Source organism: Thunnus thynnus, chromosome 13 (assembly GCF_963924715.1).
Source record: "Thunnus thynnus chromosome 13, fThuThy2.1, whole genome shotgun sequence".
Taxonomy (NCBI): Eukaryota; Metazoa; Chordata; class Actinopteri; order Scombriformes; family Scombridae; genus Thunnus; species Thunnus thynnus.
This window is the reverse complement of record NC_089529.1, coordinates 28910233-28934686: the sequence shown is the minus strand read 5'-3', so window position 1 is coordinate 28934686 and position 24454 is coordinate 28910233. Positions and strand designations below refer to the sequence as shown.

The 24454-nt window shown below is 37.4% G+C and overlaps 2 protein-coding genes across 2 annotated transcripts in view; both read left to right on the top strand.

Annotated features, from left to right (window-relative positions):
• The window catches only part of wwc1 (WW and C2 domain containing 1), a 63192-nt gene extending 45615 nt beyond the window's left edge, over positions 1–17577 (top strand). Inside the window, exons 12-22 of the mRNA XM_067608887.1 lie at positions 3408–3525; positions 3756–3926; positions 5167–5359; positions 5478–5618; positions 7409–7458; positions 8131–8296; positions 9033–9203; positions 9294–9386; positions 10363–10593; positions 10795–10913; positions 12541–17577. Of these exons, the coding sequence (XP_067464988.1) occupies positions 3408–3525; positions 3756–3926; positions 5167–5359; positions 5478–5618; positions 7409–7458; positions 8131–8296; positions 9033–9203; positions 9294–9386; positions 10363–10593; positions 10795–10913; positions 12541–12607 (1520 nt within the window). The 3' untranslated portion in view covers positions 12608–17577. The remainder of the gene's footprint in view (positions 1–3407; positions 3526–3755; positions 3927–5166; positions 5360–5477; positions 5619–7408; positions 7459–8130; positions 8297–9032; positions 9204–9293; positions 9387–10362; positions 10594–10794; positions 10914–12540) is intronic.
• Positions 17578–18653: 1076 nt separating this feature from the next.
• rars1 (arginyl-tRNA synthetase 1) overlaps positions 18654–24454 on the top strand; it is a 35232-nt gene continuing 29431 nt past the window's right edge. The window contains exons 1-2 of the mRNA XM_067608895.1: positions 18654–18825; positions 23259–23393. Coding sequence (XP_067464996.1) covers positions 18781–18825; positions 23259–23393 — 180 coding nt within the window. The 5' untranslated portion in view covers positions 18654–18780. The remainder of the gene's footprint in view (positions 18826–23258; positions 23394–24454) is intronic.

Sequence of the window (24454 nt, the reverse complement as noted above, 5' to 3'; positions counted from 1 at the left end):
CTATCTGATCCTCTATCTGATCCTCTATCTGATCCCTTATCTGATCCTCTATCTGATCCCTTATCTGATCCTCTATCTGCTCCTCTATCTGCTCCTCTATCTGCTCCTCTATCTGATCCTCAATCTGATCCTCTATCTGATCCTCTATCTGATCCTCAATCTGCTCCTCTATCTGCTCCTCTATCTGATCCTCTATCTGATCCTCTATCTGCTCCTCTATCTGATCCTCTATCTGATCCTCAATCTGATCCTCTATCTGCTCCTCTATCTGCTCCTCTATCTGATCCTCTATCTGATCCTCAATCTGATCCTCTATCTGATCCTCTATCTGCTCCTCTATCTGCTCCTCTATCTGCTCCTCTATCTGATCCTCTATCTGATCCTCTATCTGATCCTCAATCTGATCCTCTATCTGCTCCTCTATCTGCTCCTCTATCTGCTCCTCTATCTGCTCCTCTATCTGCTCCTCTATCTGATCCTCTATCTGATCCTCAATCTGATCCTCTATCTGATCCTCTATCTGATCCTCTATCTGCTCCTCTATCTGATCCTCTATCTGATCCTCTATCTGATCCTCAATCTGATCCTCTATCTGATCCTCTATCTGATCCTCAATCTGATCCTCTATCTGCTCCTCTATCTGATCCCTTATTTGATCCTCTATCTCAGCACATCAATGACTCGTCATTAAACCTGCGAGAGACTCTGGATCTCTTTTCCTCAAAGCAATCATGTCACATCTTGACAACACTAAAATTATTTTTGCAGAACAACCTTAATAACCGTAATAATGATATAACGACTCAAATGATAATCCCAGTTAATAACACGAAGAAAAATAATCAGGATGAATGATCTGCAATGAAATGATCAGCAATAAGAAAGAGAGAGAGAGAGGGAGAGAGGGAGAGAGAGAGAGAGAGACTATAGGAGGAGATGCTGATGATGTAACTCTCTCTCTGTTACACCAGACGTCACAGAAAACACTCCAACTTTATTGGAAAGTAGGATACCAGGAATGAGAAATTTAATATCGAGCGTGAAACCTGATTGCTGGTGGGAGCATTGAGGAGGAAGAGGAGGAGGTGAAGGGGAGGAAGGTGTTGGATTACAGCCGCAGGGTCACCTCTGTGTGTGTGTGTGTGTGTGTGTGTGTGTGTGTGTGTGTGTGTGTGTGTGTGTGTGTGTGTGCTCAGTTTGAATTGTATTTGACATGTTTATTTATTTACGTCCATGTCAGGAAAAGGTGTTTCAGATTAATCTGTTGATGTGAAATTGTCACTAAAAGTGAATTATATAAGTAAAGATTGAAATTGAAATGAATGAAATTAGAAAATCGACATAAAATTGATTAACAACAAGTTTGATATTAATTGTTTTAAAACATCTTTTCAAGCAAAAAAGGCCAAAGATGTTTCCAACTTCTCAAGTGTGCAGATATTCAGCTTTTCTCTCTTTAATATAATAGTAAACTGGATGTTTTTGGGTTTGGACTCTGAGAACTTTTTACTATTTTCTGAACTTTTATAGACTAAACAAACAATTGGAAAAATTGTAGAGATGAACTGAGAACATAAATGGTTATTAGTAATTATTTATATTTAAATAACATATTATTTTAAGAGCCTGTAAGTGATCATTTTATAATGATGTAATAAATGTCAGTGTGTAATGTGTTGGTTGTGGCTCGTAGTGATGAACCTACAGAGAATTATCAGAGACTCTGCAGCTCCTCTCGGCTTTACGGAGCTTTATAGTGAGTTTCAGCTCGTTGTTTATCTGTCCGGCTGCAACTTTACTGTTCTGCTTCACTCTCAGCGCTCTCATAGTGTCGTGTTCACATCAGCTTTAACACGGCCTCCTTATTTTATCCAGTAAGACCTGCATGTTGGCACAGCGGAGGTTCGGGGGTCATCCAGCAAAACCTGTGATGTCACAGTAGCCTGGAAGATATCCTCATTACATCCCATAACACAAAGCAAACATTATAAGTCTCTCTGCTTGTGTGTTACTGTTCTATGTCTGTTATGTTTTGATTTGTGTCTTTCCAGTCCACAGACTCACTGGAAAATGTGTTTTGAAAATCAGTTTGCTCACTGAGGTGTAATTACATCACAATAAGTTATTGTTCCTCTTCTCTTCAAGCTCACAGACATGTAGCCACACACATGCTAACTCTGTATGAACATAAAGGCTTATTATTAGAGCTCCAGCTAACGTTAGCCACGAGTCAAGCTTGTTATCTCATCTAATTTGTGGGATTCACTGTTCCCACTTCCATGTTAGCGGCACGGCTCTGGGGATGCTAATGTTTGTTTTTTCAGTCCACCACTTTGGTTGACATGTTTGCCTTTTAGTGAAATGTCTTAACAAATATTAGATGGATTACCATGAAATTTGGTACATACATTCATGTTGGCTGAGGATGATTCCTAGTGACTTTAGTGCCACCAGCAGGTCAAAGTTTTCACTTATCCTGTGAAATATCTCAACATCGACCGGATGGATCGGCACAAAATTTGAATCATACATTCATGTTTCCCAGACAGTAAATCTTAATGACTTTGATAATCCGCCGGCTTTTCCTTTAGCACCACCATGATGTTGAAATTTGGTTCACATGTTCCTGTCTTCCTCAGGATGAGTTGTAGTAACTTGATGCCTTAACTCTTAATTTAGGGCTTTCAGTCTGTTTTCTTTTTATGGCGTTAGACTAAATACCAGCAGAACTGATGACATTCCCATCAGCCTCAGCTGTACTTGCAAACGTTAGCATGCTAAACATTATATTAGCTTAAAACACCCCTATGCTTAAGTACAGCCTCTCAAAGCTGCTCTCATTTCGCACATTAATGATTATTGATGTTAATACGTTATTCTGTATATTTGTTATTGTCAACAAACAACATGAAAAAACCCAAACCAACAAATTGTCAGTCTGTCTCTCAGTTATACTTTCTGACTTCTCTACTCTTATCTGTGGCTCGTTGGTTCCTACTGAAGATGTAGATCTTTAAAAACAGCTCATAAATATACAGTGTCATTTAAAAAAAAAGGCTCAGTAATTTCCTAAAACATTGTAGTTTTTAACAGACAAACAGGAGAAAATAGTGTTATTGTTGGGGACTATTTTCAGTGGTGGATGAATCCACATTTGGTGATCTAGTGAATATTTCTGGCAGCAGGACGGTGTGTGTGGGATTGACTCAAAATAAACCTGTGTGTGTGTGTGTGTGTGTTTTAATAGTTCGGTTTTAGCTCTTTGGCACTGAGGAATAGGATGAATCAGGTTTTGGATACACAGTCAACACTTGTTGCCGTTATTATAACATTTGTTGACATTTAGAAACACCTTCATTAATTTACACATATTTTCACCTACTTTTTCCTTCCTCTGTGGTCTTCAGACTCGGCTCCCCAGCTGCGAGGGACGGGGGCGGGGCCAAAGAAGATGGGCGTGACCTCGGCGGTGTCTGACGAATCAGTGGCCGGTGACAGCGGCGTGTACGAGCCCTCGGAGCGCAAGTACGGATTTTACTTTAAATTCATTCTGTATGAGTAATATCCAGTTTGTATGATGTTGTTGTTGTGAAGAAACTCCAGTAAATAGACGCGTCCTGCCGTCACATTTTAAAACTTCAACTTAAAACTTCAACTACATGATAGAAATCTCTCCTTTGGTCACTTAAGAGACGTCAGGATATATCACCAAACACCTTTTTCACGTATTATCTGTGTGTCTGTGTTTTCCCCAGGCCAGGCCTCCCTGCAGACCTCCTCCTGGGCTCCGACGAGGAGCGGTTGGTACTGGGCTGCTCTCAGGTGCAACTGGGATTCCGCTACGAATCCAGAGACCAACGTTTCACCGTCTACATCATGCAGCTGTCCAACTGCAGCGCCCTCTGTCTGCCGGCTGACCAGAAAGTGTACGAATGCTCACTCATCTATTTATTAGATGTTACGTATTCAGTGAATAATTTAGATTTAAATATATTTCATAAGCAGAAAAAAAACAGAGAAAAAGAAGAAAAGCTGCAGTTGAAAGCTTTTATCAAAAAAGTAGTTGTAGTAAAAGAAGTGATCCTGAGGTAAAGTAATGACATGAGTGATCAATGAATCATCAGAACCAGCACTTAAAATGAAAAATAATGACACAGGACTTGAAGACGAAGAACGTAGATGACGTCTCATTTGAATGATTCTTTAAAACTTTGATTCTACTCACGATACAACTGCAACAAATGATTATTTTCATTAACAATTAATCTGCAGATTATTTTCTCGATTAGTCGTCAAAAAATAGTGAAAAACGCTCGTTATAATTTCTTGTTTTGTCCGACCAACAGTCCAAAACTCAGAGATATTTAGTTTACCATCACGTATGACCCAGAAAAGCATGAAATAATCATGTTTTAGAAGCTAAAACCTGATCAATTTTCGCATTTTTGCTTAAAAAAACAACGCAAACAATTATTCAATCATCAAAATATTTGCTGATTTATATTTCGTCGATCAACTCTTTACTGACTACGACGTATACTGTGAGATTGTCATAAAAAACTATGTCAGCCTGTTCACAATAGATTCACGCTCAGCACCAAAACAAGATGTGATGTCACATGTCTGACAAATGAATAAATATTGATCAGGGCATCATGAACTGTAAACAGTCTATAAGACCGACGCTGCAGTTTGTAGTCTGGTGATGTAACATTATAAAAACAGGATGATGGCACATGTTTAAATAACGATGCATCAAAACAACACTGATTGTAAAGGTCAAAGGTCACCTGAGATTCTTATAGAGGCAGGCGGAGAAAAACAAAACAGGAAACACGAGTTCAGCAGTCGCACAGGCTTCAACTGAAGTGAATGAGAAACAAATATTATCTGATGTAGAGCTGCAACGATTACCAGATAAATCAGCTTTTTGAAAATCTAATAATCATTTTAGTCATATGTGATAGTAAACTGAATTTCTTTGGATTTTTGACTGTTGTTGGACATCTGACGACGGCACCGTGGAATCTTAAAAATTACAACGTGCGTTTTTCACTGTTTTTGGACATTTTATACATCAAAGAAAAGACGTATTTAAAGCGACAGTAAAGCATCATGTGACCAAACAGTCTCGCTGTAACACCTGTACCCGGCTCTCTCCCGCAGGTACGTGCGTGCTGTGGTGCTGCCCTGCGTGGAGGCCACACGCTGCCTGTTCAGGACACGCGGCTCTCTGCCTCAGGACGTCGTGGAGATCAACGAGGTGTTCGGCATGCAGATATCCCACAGTGCACTGCGGCAGAAGACCCTGAGGATCGACGTCTGCAACACTAGCCAGTCGGGCCATGAAGAATGTCTGGTTAGTAGAACCTCCTGTCTGGTTTTACTTCCTGTTTGGAGATTATCAGTCAGTTTCCAGCTGTTTTTATGTTTGTTTTTCATGCTACTCAAACGCTGTGATGTCACAAACTCTCCAGGCCGGAGCCCAGATCAGCCTGGCTGATGTCAGCTGTTCGGAGGAAAGATGCACCAAGTGGTACAACCTGCTGAGCCGCGCCTTCATGCCCGAGATCAACAACAAGAACAAAGAGAGCCGAGCAGCCGGCGGCTCTGACACGGTAAACGCTGTCACCCAGCGGACTGTGACATCCAAAAATTAACTTTACTGCATCCAACACAAGGCACAAGTTTAAAAAAAAAAAAAAAGCTCAGAAAGCACAGAGTAAGCCGGCGACTGCTTGATGTGTAATTACAGATTTTATCTGCTTGTGCAAATATTTTCTTTATCCTGTGTTTTAAAAGCTAAATGAAAGAAAACTTTCCCCACTCAGTTAGAGCTGCAGCTAACGATTATTTTCATTCATTCGTTTATTTTCTCAAGTAGTCGTTTAGTTAATAAAATGTCAGAAAATGATGAATTACAACCTCAAATGTCTTGTTTTGTCCCAGTCCACAGTCCACAATCCAGAGATATTCAGTTTACTGTAAAAAAAAACACTAAAGAAACCAGATAATCATGACTCAAAATGATGATTTCACTATCAAAATAGTTGGCGATTAATTTTCTGACGGTCGTTTTATCAGTTAATCGACTGATAGTTGCAGCTCTGCTCTCAGTGTAGTCAGAGCTGATCACTGGTTGCACCTGTTTAAATGATTTTAGTTAGAAAGAAAGATTGTTTGAATTTAACAAACAGGAAATGCGACAAATGTTTATAACCTCAATAGAGCTGCAACGGTTAGTCGATGAATTGATCAGGCGATCGACAGGAAATTAATCAGCAATATTTTTGATAATCGTTTAAGTCATTTTTAATTAAAAAAAAAAAATCAATCTAAACAATCTCAACTCATCTTAACAAGTCAATTGAATATTTTGGGGTTTGACATTTGATGACACTACTTTGGGTTCTAATCTTATATCAGCCAAACGATTAATTGAGGAATTAACTGAAATTGAAATAATTGGCAGATTAATTGATTATAAAAATAATTGTTATTAGCAGCATTAAACTGTATTAGAATATCAACATAAATCTGGGATGGTCCATCATTTTTGAAGGTGGGGGAGTGTTCGATACATAGAGCAGGTGTTGTTCTGTTTATCAATTAATGAAGCTCATATGTTTACTCTGGTTCTGTGTTCTCTTATGTATGATTAATTCTCACAATCGACACATTTAAAAGCAATCAAACAGATTGTTTTTAGTCCGTTTGAGCAAAAAAAAACTACAGTTCATTTAGCAGAAATCATATTAAGGCATTAAAAACTGACAAAGATCATGTTCTCTTTCAAAGGCACAACAAACTATTGTGCTTGTTCTATAATGTGCTATCAGTATTTTTTACTATTAAATAAGATAAGATGTACTTAATTGTCCCCTTAGGGAAATAGTTTTTGGGTATTTCTCTCCTAATTATGAACTTACATAATTAAAATCATTCATACGTAAGAAAACAGACAAACAAAAACCAACAACACAATAAGATTAATATTTAATATAGTTTAATTGAAAACTACGTAGTTTAAAAAAAAACACTTTAAAAACGTCATTTTAATGCTAAAATCAAGGTTTTACTGAAAAAACAAATTCTCATCTCCAGGTCCATTTAGTAGCTGTCATAGAACTTTTGATCAGTTAACATGATCTTCATCAGATGACCAGCTGTCGTGGAGTTGTAGGTGTTTTTCATGGATCGGTTCATCCATGTTGACTTAAAAATTGAGTTTCAATCTCACCTCCAGGTCCATTTAGTAGCTGTTCTGGAGCTTTCGATCATATCACATGATGTTTATTTACTAAAAACCACAACAGTCACATTACAGCACACTAGAATGACTTATGATGTATGACATATGACAGATATGATGTGTTTGGTCCTGATGTGTGTGTGTTGTGTGTTTCAGACTCGTGTTTTCAGCAGCGACAGAGTCGGAGCTCCTGAGGATGACGAGTGGTGAGACTTTTCTTCTCCTCTGCTTCCTTCACCTTTAAACCCATCTCATCTTTTTACGGTCTTTCCTCCCCACGTGTTGTTGTTTTCACAGCTAATAGTGATCCTTCTGTTGCTTGTTATTCGACATCACGTATCTTCCTACTGTCTTGGCTGTATATGTGCTGTTTGATCTGCACTGAACAGAACACCAGCAGTCAGTTCATGTGAATGTTTGTGGAGTTACAAACACACATAAAACACACCGACAGATACGCAGAATGTTACCCGGCAGGTTCAGACTGTCAATAAAGCTGCTTGAGTTTCGGATACACCCCCCCCCCCTCTGTTGAATAACTCACTAAACACACACACAAACACTCAGGAGAGGAAGTAATTAGACCACATAGTATTTAGTTTTCATCATATATTGCCTTATATTCCCTTCTTACTTTAGTTTTGCTTGTTAGACGCAGCCATATTGTGACATTTCCTAAATAAAATACAGTCTGAAATTCTGATTTAAATGAGAAACTATCAGATCGTATGAATCTGAGTCGTATTTACATATTCAATCTTCACAGCTTTTGATTGGTACTGTAAAAGTAACAGGATAAGCAGATATTCAACCCTCAGTGACAGTAGTGGGAGAAAGTAAAATCATCTTCTAACTGCGTCTCTGTTGTTATCCGTCAGGCACGGCGAACCTCTGGACATGTTTGATGATGAAGAAGGAAACGGCGTGGAGGGTGAAGGGCCTCTGGAGGAGGACGAGTTTTATCCCGACAGCAGCCAATGGGAAGCAGAAGAAGAGGAGGAGAAGGTTACCAAACCGCCTCCACCGGCAGCCATCACAGAAAAGGTAACATGGATCTGTTTTGTTGGCTTGCGGCGTAGACTTCTTCTCTCCTCAGATAACGGTAAACACATGTGAGCACTGACATACGTTTAACAATCGTACAGAGAAAAATCCATCATAAAAGAGACACAGAGACACATTTTAACACCTGCTGGAGCAGAAAATAGACCACAATGCAGCTGTTCTTCACTTCTTCTCTTTCCTTTTCTTCTTTTGTCATCTCAACCTCCTCCTCCAGTCTGACTCGATTTCCAGAAGGTGCTGATGTCGCTTTAAGGCCTTTAATTGAGTTAAATTAAGCTTTTTATATCTGCTTGTTTTCATTTGGTTGATAGAACTTTTCTTAAAAGGTTTAAGTTGATATAACTCTTTTCTACCAGACATTAAAACAGTTCTTATAATAATAATAATAATAATAACAACAAGAATAATAACAATTATAATAATAAGCTTTATTTGTGTAGCACCTTTCATATAAACAAATGCAGCTCAAGGCGTTTCACACTTAAGGCACTTAACAAATCAAAGGTTGTAAACAAGCAATAAAACACAATAAAACAGTGAAAAGCACAATAAAATATTTCAGTGAGATTCAGTAAAATAGGCACAGCAATAAAAATGGAAACAGTTTCTTTAAAAGTGAGATTAAAAAGGTCTTAATTCATAGAAGTTGCATGTTGGATATTTACATTTTTTTAAGTCTTGTTTTCATTTTGATCTCTGTTTATTCTTCATCCAGGTGAACAAAGAGACGAGTATGGACGGCCTGTCGTTGTCTCATCACTGTTCGGTGGTTCGGCCCAAGGAGCGCCGCCCGGACGTCCCCCACCAGAACCTCTTCATGAGAGGGAACACCATCATCCGCTCCAAGACCTTCTCCCCCGGCCCTCAGAGCCAGTACATCTGCAGGGTAACCGACACTTTGAACAGCAGGAATATTTCTCCTTTTATTCTCTGTCTGTCTCCTAAACGTTTGTTAAATATACCTCGTTGTTTCCAGATTAACCGCAGTGACAGCGACAGCTCCACGCTCTCCAAGAAGTCTCCGTTTGTCCGGAACGCCTCAGAGAGACGCAGCATGAGAATGAAGAAGGTAGAAACGAGTTCTTTACTGTCAGTGATTTGACTTCTCTGTAAATCTGCTGTCGGTTTCTGTTTCTTGACAGTTTAATAACAAAGTCAAACCTGCAGGTTTACCGACCACATTAACTGTCGTTGAAGGAGAGTCTATTTGCATTTTTTGAGGCTTAAAACTGTCTGACGACTCCCAGTGAAGTAACTCTGAATACTTAATAACCGCCTGAATGTTTAATGCAGCTCTGAAACTTGCCAGCTTCTATTAATCTCAAGGCAGGCAGCAAAATCTACCTTAGTGTCCCTCGTGAGCCTCTGTAGGGAGAAGCAGCAGCAGCAGAGACTTGACTAACACACATTTGAACCCAGTAACTCACACACATCAAAGGTTAGTGACAATATCTGCAGATAACTCAAGCTGTTGTTGTGATTGAAGGTATAGTGAAGACAGTTTTAACCGCTTCTCAGACATGAAATCCGCTGCTGGTTTCATCGTCTCTCTCGGGCTACATCACTGATTAATTAAAAAAAAAATTTTTGCGTATTCAGACTTTATTTCTGATCAATGAGAGTGCGAGGAAAGTTTGCCTCTGCTCAAAGTTTCTCAACAATTTCATCATTGAATATAAAATCATTTCCTAGAATATAGCGTTGACAGGCAAATAGCAGCTTGCGATTTGTTCAGAAGAGATCATTAATTTTACATTTACAACACTTAGTTTCTGTTCATTTTACCTCGTCTGTCAGTGTTACATTCAAGTCAGACTTGTGCCGTCTGATTTTTTTCCAGGAAAGTCACCGGTGTTCTTCAGAGTGAAATATATTTTTCATCTCATTATGTGATTAAGTGCATGTCTGAAAGGGGTTTTAAGTACTTAACTGCAGTGATTTTACAGTTTCAAGGGCTTTGTCTATTTATGGCAGCCACTTCATGCAGATTAAAGCAAATGTCATTCTTGGACTGGACCCCACGAACCTCTCTGTCCTCCCTCCAGCCTCCTGTGCAGGTTAAAGGTCTGGACGGTCTGCTGAGGACGTCTCTGGACCTGGAGTTGGACCTGCAGGTGTCTCGGACGCGGCAGGCCCGGCTGACGCAGGAGCTGCGGGTGCTGCGGGAGCTGAAGACGCAGCTGGAGAAGGCGAGGCAGCAGGGCCAGAGAGAGCTGCCGGCCTGGGTCCAAGAAGATGAACGCTTCCGCCTCCTCCTCAAGCAGGCCGAGAAACAGGTGAGGGATCATGTTAGGATTCATCAGTCCACCGAAACTAACCGTGTGTATGCTGATAAGACGCGCTCAGGTGTTTTTAGCCCACCAATAACCTGTCAGAGTACACACTGGTTTATATTTGTAAATGAAGGAGCGCATAGTTCAGTATCTGTGTTGATCTTCTGAAGTGTAATCGCCTCTGCGCTCTTGTTTCCCGCTCAGACTCGAGAGGAGCAGCTGCAGGAGAAGCGGGTGGAGAAGATGATGAGGGCAGCAGCAAAGGACGTCCACAAGATCAGGGGCCAGAGCCGCAAAGAGGTCCCTGAGGTCCAGACCTTCAGGTGGGAGAAACAACACAGCAGGGCCTGTTTTTATCAAGAGGAGGAAATCAGATCAGAACTGGTCAAAAATTCTCACATGGACACAGTTTTGGTCTTAATTTTTGGACTGAGAGGGAAAAAAAAGCGAATGACTCCTTCCTCGGCTGATATTTAGCAGAGCTACAGTATTTAGAGATACAGTTGTGGATAATATTAGTACATATTTTAACTGATGTGCAGGATGCAAAAGAAAATACACGCTCTCTCCGCAAACTAGGAAACCAGGAGAAATGTAGCTGTTTCTTCTCTGTGCAGAGTTTGTTTTCACATTCATCTGCCGAAGGAGGAAAGTTTCTCTGAGCTAAATTAAATTGGGAGCCAGTGGTGCTCCAGTATGCAACTTGCACAAGTGTGATGTGGAAACTGGAAGCCTCTAGTGTGCAAACACTGAGAATGAAGCTTACAGTGAAGCAGGAGACACCTGGTGTCCAGCAGGAAAACTTAAGAAATGAAAAATATTTCCATATTCAGAGATTGTGTATTTTTAATCAGGCAGAAGGAGGAGAGGTCATTGAACATTTTTTTGCTGAAAAAACAGATTAGATTAAAGTATTTTCATATGTCATAAATCATGTCTTAGAGTGACTTGCTAGTGTTTACTTACAGCATAATGCAAATGTGACTTGGTGAAGTCTAAAATAGTTTTTTTGCATATATAACCAAGTAAAATTCAGTCATCTAGATTATTTTCCTATAAACATAAAACATTTTGCCGTTTTCTGCATTTCAAAATTTTATCACTGTTTAATATTTCAAACCACAACTGCAACATATCGATCATCACGATGTCTACTTTGTGGCTGAGAGTGTAGAAGAGCAGCGATGTCACACAAGGAGGCTTCATAAAATACTCTCAAGTCCTTCTCTGATGTAAGAGTGTTTTAGTCCTGTAGTTAAACTTTCTGTTGAGATTCCTGAGACGTTTGATCAACACAGACAAGGTTTCAGTCAGAGGAGGAAAGAAAAAGTCGTGGAGTTAGTCATGAGGATGTTATTGGGAGCACTGTTTTTAGGGCTTGTTGGTTTTGGTCTTGTACATTACTTACCTTTCCTCGCTGTAATCATTCCTCCTGTTCATACTGGATATTAAAAGATCCTTCAAATGTGCTTTCAATGGAAGTGATGGAGGCCAAAATCCACAGTGTGTCCGCACAGTCATTTAAAAGTAGATGTGAAGCTTATATGACACTTCAGCAGTCTGAGTTATTCATATCAAGTGGATATCTGACACATTTACAGTCTTTTTAGCATCAAATGTTGAGCTGCAGGTGGAAGTATAGTAACAAAAAGAGGGACTTTGGCACTAAAAAGACTGTAACGTTGAAAGATATCTACTTCATTTGACTCGTTTGGACGCTGAAGCCTCAGATTAGCTTCAGATAAACTTTTAAATCTGTTTTTGCACAGAAGGAGGACTGTGGATTTTGTCCCCAACAGCAAGAAAAACATGTTTAAATGTTCATTTGGGCTCCTGACTGTTGTTTTAAGACACACTTGAGAAATTGTGAACCTACCGTTAAAGATCTTGCTGTCTTCAGCTTCATGCTCACTGGTCTTACTGGTCTGAATGTTTCCTGTGTGATTTCAGAGAGAAGATGGCGTTCTTCACACGAGCAAAGACCAGCATCCCCGACCTGCCGGCCGATGACGTGTAGAGAAGCATTTCAAAGTATTTCTTCCTCCCTGATTCTTAACCTGCTGTTCTCACAGAAATAAAGCAAATGTTTGGCGGTGCTATGAAGAATTTTAAGATATATATCTGTATATATATATGTATATATGTATGTATATATACATATATGTGTATATATATATGTTTATATACATATATATATACACAGAAAGTGTCTGAATTCATGTTATTTTCTGTTCTCTATATATATATATCTATAGAACTAATTTTTTCCACTATATATTAGTAGGAAAAAAACACATTGAAAACCATGAAGAAACCATTTTAAAGAGCTCAGCATTTCTAATGTGGATAGTTTCTGTTTGTGAATTGGTGACGGCACAACTGGAGCTTTTTTTCATTTTTTTATTTTTAATTCCATACTCTCTTCTACTTTGTTTTTTGGCGTTGTGTCTCTGTTACTAACATGCTGTTTATTGGCTCTTAGGTGTTTAAAATCATTCCAGCACAAAGTCACACTGCTGCACATGTGCATACAAAGAGTTTTTTGTACTAAAATGACACTTTTGGACAAAAAAAAAAAAAAGTATCGTTAGCACAAAATGAAATCAAACAATGGTACTAAAGCGAAATAAGCAACTTAAATATCTATACTTACAGAGATATTTAATATTGATCTTCAAGTTATGTGTTTTTAAAGCATTTTGAAAACAAACACTTTATACGCAGACAAACATACAAGCACACACTGCATTTTTATTTTTATTTTATGTTTTTAATGTAATTTTCTCGTGTACAGGCGCTCGTAAAACATGAATATAGATCCTTGGTTCTTGTTTAAAAGTCTGCTAAAGTCACTACAATTTATTTTCACTACAAAGTTTAAGAAGAGGAGATATTTCAACATCAAACTTTATTTCTCGTTGCTATTTGTACGACTTCTTAAGTAGTCTTGAAACAACAATTTGAACAGTTAGTTACACATCACGTTGTTCTTCTGTTATATTTCTGACAGAAGCGTGTTTGCTGCCCCCCGGTGGTCGATACACGTGTCGGGACTAGTAGTATTAAAACACACCTGCTGTTACCACCCGTGACCACAGGTGGCGCCAAATCAACCAGGGCTGAAATCTTACAGATAATAACTTTAATATCTCCAAATCAGACACGAACAGAAACTGTTTTTTTTGTGTAAAATAAGCGAGTTGATCCCCCCCTGAAGCTTGTCTGGTGCACAGATGGTTTGTAAATATTCAGCACGCCTTCTGTTTTGGCTCCACATGACACACTACATGGTAACGGAGAGGAAAACTGGAAGTGTGTCTTTGCTTTACGAACATTATGAGTAAAGAAAGAAAGGTCACGTTTAATGAACTGGATCTGATTGTAATATTTTAAAAAAATGATCTGCGAGTCGAGATCCAACGGCGGGTTTATCAGAAGCGAGATTCTCGTCTCATTTTAGGTCTAAAATAAAAAGTCATCATGATTGTTTCTCACTAGTTACACACACACACACTTAACAAGGTGTACAAACAGCACTAACTCTCACTAACACTCAGGTAGTTGATCGGATAGTTTGCACTTTAAGAAACTTGAGGTAAAAGTTTAAAAAAAAAAAAAAAAGGAAAAAAAGAAACTTGATGTGGGTTTTTGGAGAGTAAAATAAAAAACCCAAAAGCCTTTGCCTCACGCTGGAATGTTGTTGATTGTTGAAGCACACGATGATTGTTAAAACACACAGGAAGTGAAGATCAAATGTATTTTTGATGACTGTGAACTTCTTACTGATTGTATAATTGTTTGACTCGAAGTAACTAAAACACAAAAAAAAAAAACACCCAGATGAGAAAAATTGACCAGCAGCTGCCGGCCAACAGGAAGATCACAGCCCTACTTTGCTTCTTAAGGCTCCTGTTCTTCACTCTGATTGGCTGGTTGAAATATTCATAATATGTCAGTTTTTATAGTTTAAATTTCAGACCTCTCTCCCCTCTGTTTCCACTCTGTAACTGGATATTTTAGATTCATATCTGAGTCGCTCTCATGTCTCTTATAACTGGACGTTCTGTAGCTGTTAGCACGGTGCCCCAGCGAAACCGAACATCCTCATATCTACTCATCAAGTATTTAAAGCTGCTTTAATAGATATTTTTTATATTAATAAAGGATTAAATGTTTCTCATAGTGAAGAACTTATAGAGATTTATCACCCGACTCTTCAGCTCCCATCAGCTCTGTGATGCATTTTAGTGTCTTTCAGCTCATTGTTTTGGTTTTGGTTCATTCTCATTAATATTTAATACTATTTTACAACCAATGATAAAAAGGTAAATCGTAGTAGTTCAGGGTGGACTACCTAAATTAATGAGGAGATAGGAAAAATATTCCTTTAATACTGCAAGTATTTCTTGCAGTTAAGACTCCTCTTGAGGGGGAACTAAAGTACAGCAAGTCGACTGTTCGATGACGTTCTGTCATCATTTCGTTGAGCCACAGGAAGCTGCGCCCACCTCGTACTGACACTGATGAATAAACTTAGTGGTTTTATAGAAAAAATGAATCACAGACTGTGTCAGACATGCTGGGGCTGTCTGTGATTCTGACTCTTTCCTCGATAGCAGTTCAGTTTCTTGCTGGGTCACCGTGCTGAACGTGTATTCTGGGTACGTTGTGGTACATCCACCACAAAGCACAAACAACTCATCCAATTGTCTTTCCATTCCCGGTGATGCTGGTAAAAAAAAAAAAAAAAAAACCTTCACTCTGAGGCTGTGAAGCTGCTGCTGTCATTCCAGATGTTTTCCCTTAATTTTTCAGCTATGTTAGTTCATGTGTTTCCTTTGGTGTGTGTTTATGTTTTAAAACCAACACAGGAAGTTGATACCCCCCCCCCCCCCCCCCCCAACGTCACTCCCCGATCCTTCAACGATCTCCAGAAAAGTCTGCAAATTAAAATCTGTCTTTGTTTTCTTGATGAATAAATACTGTAAATGTTTTTAATCCACGCAAATGGAAAGAAAATCACAACACGTTCAGGTAGAAGTAGGAATATTTTGCACAAGTAAATATCAACACAAATACACAATCAAACACTAAACTCAATGATGGGAACTGAATCAACCGTTGTGAGGACGTTCACACTGCAGGAACTAAACTCTTTTTGTTTTTTTGTTCATATTCATGTTTTTCAATAATATCAGTCTGAACAGTCGCCTTCCTGATCTGAAATACATTTAATTACACCTGCAGTGATTAATTGATGATCAGCAACTATTCTCATGATTGATTAAAGTAATTTTTCATGCAAAAATATGATCTCACCACATCAATTTGCCCATTTCTTTGTCACATGTGATAATTAGGGCTACAACTACCAATTATATTCATATTTTTGATCACTTTCTTGACTAATTGATTTGTGGTTTTGTCTAAAATATCAGAAAATAGTAAAAAAAAAAAAAAGACGTTACAGTTTCTTTGAGCCATGATGACATCTTCGAATGCCTTGTTTTGTCCAATCAACAGTTCAGATTTGCTTGGGCTGGGAGACTACAGATGTTTTTGACAGAAAGCCTGCGTTAAAGACTAGAATTGTGGAGTTTTTGAGGGATTTAACAGAAAGATACTGTCACGTTGCATTATGGGAAATGTAGTATCCACTGTTTCTGGACTTTGACTCCTACAGGGAACAAAAAATCTTAATATCTCGACCTCAGCTGCACAGATTTTAACCTTTTTTTTAAAAAATCAATCTGTCTCACAAGTCTCCCGACAACTTTATGGCTGCAGTGGTTCTTTAAGAGTTTTTCTTGTAGCAACATTCAGCCTTTTCTCTCTTTCCTGTTCGGTTTAAGTTTTTATACCTTGAAGCAACTTTCTAGATAATTATGTTCTAGCAACTCACCATCAGTTCACTTAACCTCTACAAATTGGACATTTAAGTTGTTTGAATTTCGAGTCGACTGTTCAGACTGAGGTCACATGACCGCAGCAGTTGCCTTCAGATCACTTTAGACTTCATTGAAAACACAGATTTCAGAAGCAGCCAGATCTGGTTTCCTTCTCCTGCAGTGTGAACGCAGCTCTGTACTCAGACAAGGCTGAGGGTTTTACTGTAGCAGGAACACTGTGAAATTAAATTAATGAAAGCCTTTGGGAGTTACGTGAGAGAGTGTGCCTTTTGGAGAAAAACATGTAAAATGTTGTTATTTTATTTTTATTTTTTTTCGTGTGTCTTTATGAAAAGTCCAAACCTGTCCGCCATCATCTGCTCTGAGAGAAGCTGGAAATATAGAGAATTTTTTTTTTTTTTTTTTGTAAATGTAAACAGTTTGTCTTCTCATGAATCCTTCTTGTTTTGTTGTTGTTGTTTTTTTTTGTTTTCCTCCTCTGTAGAGCGAGTAGATGTTAAAGAATACGACTCTGTGTAGTCTGTGGAACAGTTCTGTCTGTTGTCATGATTGACCGAATGTTGTTTAATCTCGAAATTTAAAAAAAAAAAAAAAAAAAGACTCATTTATGTATAACAACATCTGGATGAAAGAATGTAGGTTTTTGCTACAAGAAATCACAATCATTCAGAGAAAAAAACAAATGCTGTTAGTCACATATGATTATTTTTTTCATCATGTAGGTTGTGATATAATTCTTGTTTGTTTATTTGAAGTTCAAGTGCATTTTTTTTTTCCTCGTTTGATTATTGTTTGTTTTTTTTTTCTTTTTTCTAATGAATCTGTATTACGACTGGTGATGAACCTGGTAACGTGTTTGGAGGCGGCTATGATAAATATACAGCATGTATTTATTGCACTTTGTGATTTTGGGTGTGCTTTTCCTGTTTTTTTTCTTTTTATCGCGAGAGTCCCGAAAAGCTGTGAATTTTATTCTCAGACACTGTACTGTCGACCAGAGTTGTAAATATTTCACCAGCACAAAAACAAACAATATGTTTTGTAGTTTCACAACAAATAAAAAAGTTCTTCTCTTCTATTTTGATGTGATTTGAGTGTCTTTTTTTGTGTGTTTTTATTACATTTAACAGTTGAAATTGGACCATGTTTCTATTATTAAGGTCACTACAACTTCTATGACTGCAGCTGCTACAGAACTACTACTGTTACTGCAATATTATTACTTTTACAGACTCAAGTCACTTACAAATTATTATATACAACAAGGTCATGTTTATTTTTTTTTATTTAATCAGACTATAAAGCACTAAATTCACAAAATGTTACTTTCTTATAAAAATGTAATTTATTTAAACATTTCAAATGCTTTCATCTTTTACACTTCAATTACTTTCATGCCTTTTAAAATTACAGTTCAGTTACTTTCAACACTCATGTCTACTTATATTTTAATTGTTTTCATCTCTTACTCTTGAACTGCTTTCATCTTTTACTCTTCAAATGACAGTTCAGTTACTTTCCCCACTTAAACGTTAACTGATATCTCAAATGCAATCATGTATTTCTCTCAGTTTACATTTTAGCTCCTTGCAGTATTTGTTTGCACTTTGACTGACACTTCAAATCCTTTCAGGTGAAAGAACCTTATCTTTAAATGAAAAAAAGACAAAAAACTTCAGATGCTCTTCTAACTCCCAAAACTTCCAGTGTTCATAAACAATTTACTCAAACTGCGTTGAGTGCTAACACTTAAATTTCAACTCCTTTCAGTATTTGTATTTCGACTGCCACTTCCACTTCAACTGTTAAAGTCACATAACAAAAAGTGTAAAACCAACAATCTTACATGAAACATAAATAAAACACAAACACAAGACAAAAATAACAAAAATAAAATGACAGTAATATAAATACATTACACAAGGATAAAACAGACACATTAAGAAAAACAGGAGCATTCATTATATAAAACATCGTCCAACAGAATCTTAAAATGTTCTCTTATCTTCTGTTTTTTGATGGCAAATTCCTTTTATGTCTAAACCTACTGATATTATTCTACACTAGCCGAACAGTAGGGGGCGGAATCCACCTTCTTCGTTGGTTTGCGAACCTCCTCTTTCTAAACACAAAGAAGAAGAAGAAGAAACTGATGACGTATGCAGTACCGGAAGTATACTTGAAAGTTGTGAACTTCTTCCTCCTCTGTCGGCTTGTTTCATCAGCCACGCGATTCCACATCCAGCCGGCAGCAGAGTTTCTCTCCAGCGTTTCAGAAGAGATGGGAGACCCTGTAACCGAGTACGAGGCCCGACTGCAACAACAGGTCAGTCGACCACTAGCTAACCGGTTAAATGTGTTTGCGTAAAGTCAACGTACCGCCAAACTTCATTAAACAAACTGTCAATTTAAAGTTTTTCTGCTCATCAGTTACAATAAACTACATGATAGAACAAAATAAAGAGCGTCAGTCGAGTAGTTCGTCACAGTGCTCAAATTCGGCGAACAGTACTTACGGCAAATATCGCTCATATTAGAAAAAAATACACTTTTTGTTTCGCTTCCCAGGTGTCCGTTAAGTCGCCGACCAGCCGACTGTGGCCGCAGCGCAGCGCTGTGACGGCACATCAGCGAGCAGCTATAAAGCTGTTTGTCGTTACTTTGCCTCTGATTTCTGCGCCGAATTTACCTGAAAATATAATATATTGGTACACGATGTTAAGTTAAACTCTACAAGACGTGCGACTGTATTTACAATAAGAATATTATTAAAATAGCAGATATTTGAATGGAGTCTTGTGCGAGTATCCTCCTCTCTATGGAGGTCAGATTGTACTAACACAAAGCCACCTGTCATTCATTATATATTTATAGACGGGTGACAAATTAAAGGAAAAATCTGAATAAATGAGTTAGGAAACATAACGAATGCAGATGCACACAGGTTAACTGCATGGTACAATGAAGTAGTTAACATCCAATCATGCTCTGTGACATGTATAAAAGTACTGAGCAGGCCCAGTTGATTCAGATTTTTTTTTATATATCAGGATGGCAAGAGGAAAAGATCTAAATGACTTTGAAAGGGAGTTCATTGTTGGGGCACATATGTTAGGAGCTTGAGTCACAAAGACTGTTCAACTGGCTGGTGTTTCAATAGGAACAGTGACTAAAGTGACATCTGCATTGAGATGTATGGGAAAGAAATCAGTGAACAGGATGGGACATTGTGGTCGTCAGAAAATGTCAATGCAGGACGTGATCAGACTGTGTCAGCAACAACAGTCCATCAACAATTACATAGCGAGGGATGTTATAGTAGGGTGGCAGTGCATAAATCCCTCATTACAAAGGTGTATGTACATTTGAGAGTTCAGTGGTGCAAAAACCATAGTCACTGGTCTACAGAGAGATAGAAAAAAGTGATATCAACAAGTGGGAGAGTGGATGTGTGGCGTACACCAAAGGAACCATACAGGTCTGAATGCTTGACCCCTACAGTGAGGGGATCTGGTGGCTCTGTTATGCTGTGGGGGGCATTTTGCTGACATGGTTTGGATCCACTTGTCCCCTTAGAGGGAAGGGTCACTGCTAATCAATACAGAGTTGTTCTGAGTGATCACCTTTACCCTATGATGAAACATTTCTATCCTGATGGGAGTGGTTTCTTCCTTACATGTTACAGACACACAAGATAGTCTTCACATTTTATTAATTTTATAGTTGACTACCGATCAGTCAATCTAGTGTTGCTCTAGCGTTCTTATAAAAGACCCTGGATGGTTCACTATGGATAAAAAAGCTGATTTTATCTTTTAAAGATGTGTAGTGAGTCTTTGATTAAGAGTATCTCTTTTAATCCCAGCTTATGTCTTCTCTGTTCATCTACAAAATAAACTAAAATACATCTAAGAAGCAATTCAACCAAGAAGTTGAGTTCTTCACATGAAACGTTTCAAGGAAGTCTTGATTGAAGACTTTGTTGCATCATGTACTGATAATGTGGCAGCTTTTGGTTTCATTCTCATTTAATCTACTTGATCTACTATAAAACTGTTTTTACTTATCAGATTTATTCCTGGCAGAGCTGTAAATAGATTGATTGACTTTATTGTCCACCTCAGTGGAAATTTATCTTTGGCTTCTTCCAAAGTGCAGTAAAAGTACATACAATACACATAACACAACACACCGTTAAAAAAACATAAAACATATACAACATACAATAATGCAAATGGGCAGGTTGCAGCAGATAGGTATAAATAATACCAGAGAGCAAGTCTTGTATAATAACAAGTGTTTGCTGATGCAGTCATTCTTTTTAACACATTTAAACTCAGTTTATTCTGAAGTAGGGTCACAACAACTGATTGTTTTAAACTATTGATTATTTAAAATGTCAGAAAGTTGTGAAAAATGCCCATCATAATTTCCTTCAGCCTTATTTGATGTAATCAAATTTCTTGGTTTAAATTCCTCAAACTGTTAACTGTTTGCATGTGAGATGTTGAATGGGAGCTGCATTTTAAATTAAAGCACTGAAAACAGTTAAAGTGTCTTTTGAAGAGTGAAAGCAGTTTTTAATTACAATTGTATCCCCTGTAGGCAGCTGAATTGTTAGTTTGATTGTAAACACTGAAAGCAGTTGAACTGTCAGGAGGAGGAGGAGGATTTAGAAAAGCAAATAAATGAAAATCTTTTAAAACGGACAGGTGATGTATGTTTTAACAAAATTTTTGTAATTGCATTCAGCAATAAGATGAAATGTTTGTAAGACAAAGACTGTTTGCTCAATAAAGTTTATCATCATCTGCACGCCTGTGAAACCGTCACATTGAACAATGTAGTGTTACATTAATGCAGTTATTTGTAATTTTACGATGAATGAATGAAATGTTATTATCGTGTCGTGCATACAATAGCGTGCCCAGCCTGCAGGCGCTTACAAGACACCATAACTTCAAACAAGCCAGGATCAGAGTACAGTGAAGCATCTTTCACCTTCAGATCTTCAGAACATCATCCTCACTGTCAGAAGCTTACTACTGTATGTATTAATGAAAAATAACTACTAATTAAACAATCTATCTCGCCTTCTTTTTCAGGCTTTTAAGATAAAGTTGACAAGTTTAAACACATCAAAATTAAACAGCCATTCCAGTTTTTGTTCATCTGAACACCAGAATATTTCAGGGTTTTGTCGAGCGATTTCATAGAAGTCTTGATTGAAGACTTTGTTGCATCATGTACTGATAACGTGGCAGCTTTTGGTTTCATTCTCATTTAATCTACTTTATGTAGGCCTACTATAAACTTTCCTCAAACTGTTAACTGTTTGCATGTGAGATGTTGAATGGGAGCTGCATTTTAAGTTAAAGCACTGAAATCTAGTGTTGCTCTAGCGTTCTTATAAAAGACCCTGGATGGTTCACTATGGATAAAAAAGCTGATTTTATCTTTTAAAGATGTGTAGTGAGTCTGTGATTAAGAGTATCTCTTTTAATCCCAGTTTATGTCTTCTCTGTTCATCTACAAAATAAACTAAAATACATCTAAGAAGCAATTCAACCAAGAAGTTGAGTTCTTCACATGAAACGCTTCAAGGAAGTCTTGATTGAAGACTTTGTTGCATCATGTACTGATAATGTGGCAGCTTTTGGTTTCATTCTCATTTAATCTACTTGATCTACTATAAAACTGTTTTTACTTATCAGATTTATTCCTGGCAGAGCTGTAAATAGATTGATTGACTTTATTGTCCACCTCAGTGGAAATTTTTCTTTGGCTTCTCCCAAAGTGCAGTAAAAGTACATACAATACACATAGCATAACACACCGTTAAAAAAACATAAAACATATACAACATACAATAATGCAAATGGGCAGGTAGCAGCAGATAGGTATAAATAATACCAGAGAGCAAGTCTTGTATAATAACAAGTGTTTGCTGATATAGTCATTCTTTTTAACACATTTAAACTCAGTTTATTCTGAAGTAGGGTCACAACAACTGATTGTTTTAAACTATTGATTATTTAAAATGTCAGAAAGTTGTGAAAAATGCCCATCATAATTTCCTTCAGCCTTATTTGATGTAATCAAATTTCTTGTTTTCCCTGAACAACTCTAACAACGTCTAACCCCCAAAATATTCAGTTTACTCTGAAATAGGATAAAGGAAAGCAGATGATTCTCACAAGTGAGAAGCTGAACTGAGGAATGATTGTAATTTGTACTTGAAAAATTACTTAAACAAATATATGATCAAAATAGTTGCTATATTATTTTTGGTGACTTGATGGTGATTAATTGACTTATCATTTCAGATCTATTCAAAAGAATTATCATTGATTTTTTTTTTATTATTATTATTTATAGTTTGTGTCAGTAACTGTTTCCAGAAAGAGTTACAGTTTAAAAAATTATTATTTTTTCTATATCTATTTTTTTAAGTCTCCTGAGGTGTACCACAGGGTTCTATACTTGGTCCTCTTTTATAGTAATGACATTGTTTGGATTATTCTGAATGTCTTTATTTTTACTCGGCTCTGGTTAGTTTATTGTAGTTTTTTAGTCTCAACTGTATCAAAACAAAGTTGATGCTGTTCTCAGGAAACGGGTACCAGCTTGGTTTAACACTGGAATAGAGCGTGTTGGTTAAATGTGGTCAGTGTTTCTAGAGTTTTTTTCTCTCACTTTCCTTTATCGGGTGATGAAACAGGCATCATAAATAAAAATGTCTTTTTCTTTTCTTTTCAGGAGCGGGAGATCCGGAGTCTCTCTGCAGAGATCGAGAGTCTAAAGAACCCGCAGAACCTGAATTCATCTCCACGTCTGGACGAACTGCGAGAGGAAAACACTAAGCTGAAGTATCGTCTCAACATCCTGAAGAGGGTGAGTGACCCGGCGGATTAAAGATGAAGGGTGACTGGACTAGAGCTGCAACGATAAATTGAGTAGTTGATCAACAGAAAATTAATCTGCAACTATTTTTCAGTCATTTAAGCAGAAATGCCAAATATTCTCTGGTTTCAGCTTCTCAAATGTGAGGATTTGGTGCTTTTCTTTGTCATATATGATGGTAAATTGAATATCTTCTGGTTTTGGACTTGTCGGACAAAACAAACTAATTGAAGACATCACTGTGGGCTCAGAGAAATTGTGATTGGCACTTTTTTTAAACAATTTATAGACTAAACAATTAATTAATTGAAAAAAAAATCAGCAGATCAATCAATAATGGAGGTAATTATTAGGCCTAGACTGAACATTAATGGTTACAACCTACGGGAGAAGATAAGGATAAGAAATGCTGTTCTTTTTGACAACATTACCTGTAAAGTTTTTTTTGTGAACTAAGAAGTTGCATCTTGCTCTGTCTAGTCTGTAAAAGTGTTTGCTGAATAGTATATATTTACCTTTATCCTTGATGTTCTGGTATATTAAGATAAGATCATGTAAGATAACACTTCCTCCAGGAATTTGGAGTTATAGCAGCTCAAGAACGATAAGAATGAAGATAAGTAGAGGATAAGTTAAACTACCCCTTGAAACAAAATCAGAAAGCTGCACACAAATACAAATTGACAGAGAAGAATAAATGACAAGTAGAAAAAAAGACATATTATGCTATCAAACTGTCCAGTATTTATGATTATTGTATGAATGAAGGGGACACATATTTAACATAGTCTGGCCTCCATGAAACTGTTTTTAAAACATTTAGGAAAAAAATATATTAACATTTGAATTAAAAACACCTGAAAACTGTTATGATAATTCAGGAAAACAAGAACCAAAATATCAGTAAAATAAACAAACTAAAATTCTAATAAAGCATCGGGGGGGTCCTGTTTTATCCAAATTTTTAGGCTAATGAATATAATTTTGTTGTTTTCTTCTCCAGAGAACAGCTTGTTACAACTTCAACTTTCAATATTGACGATTTTTTTTAC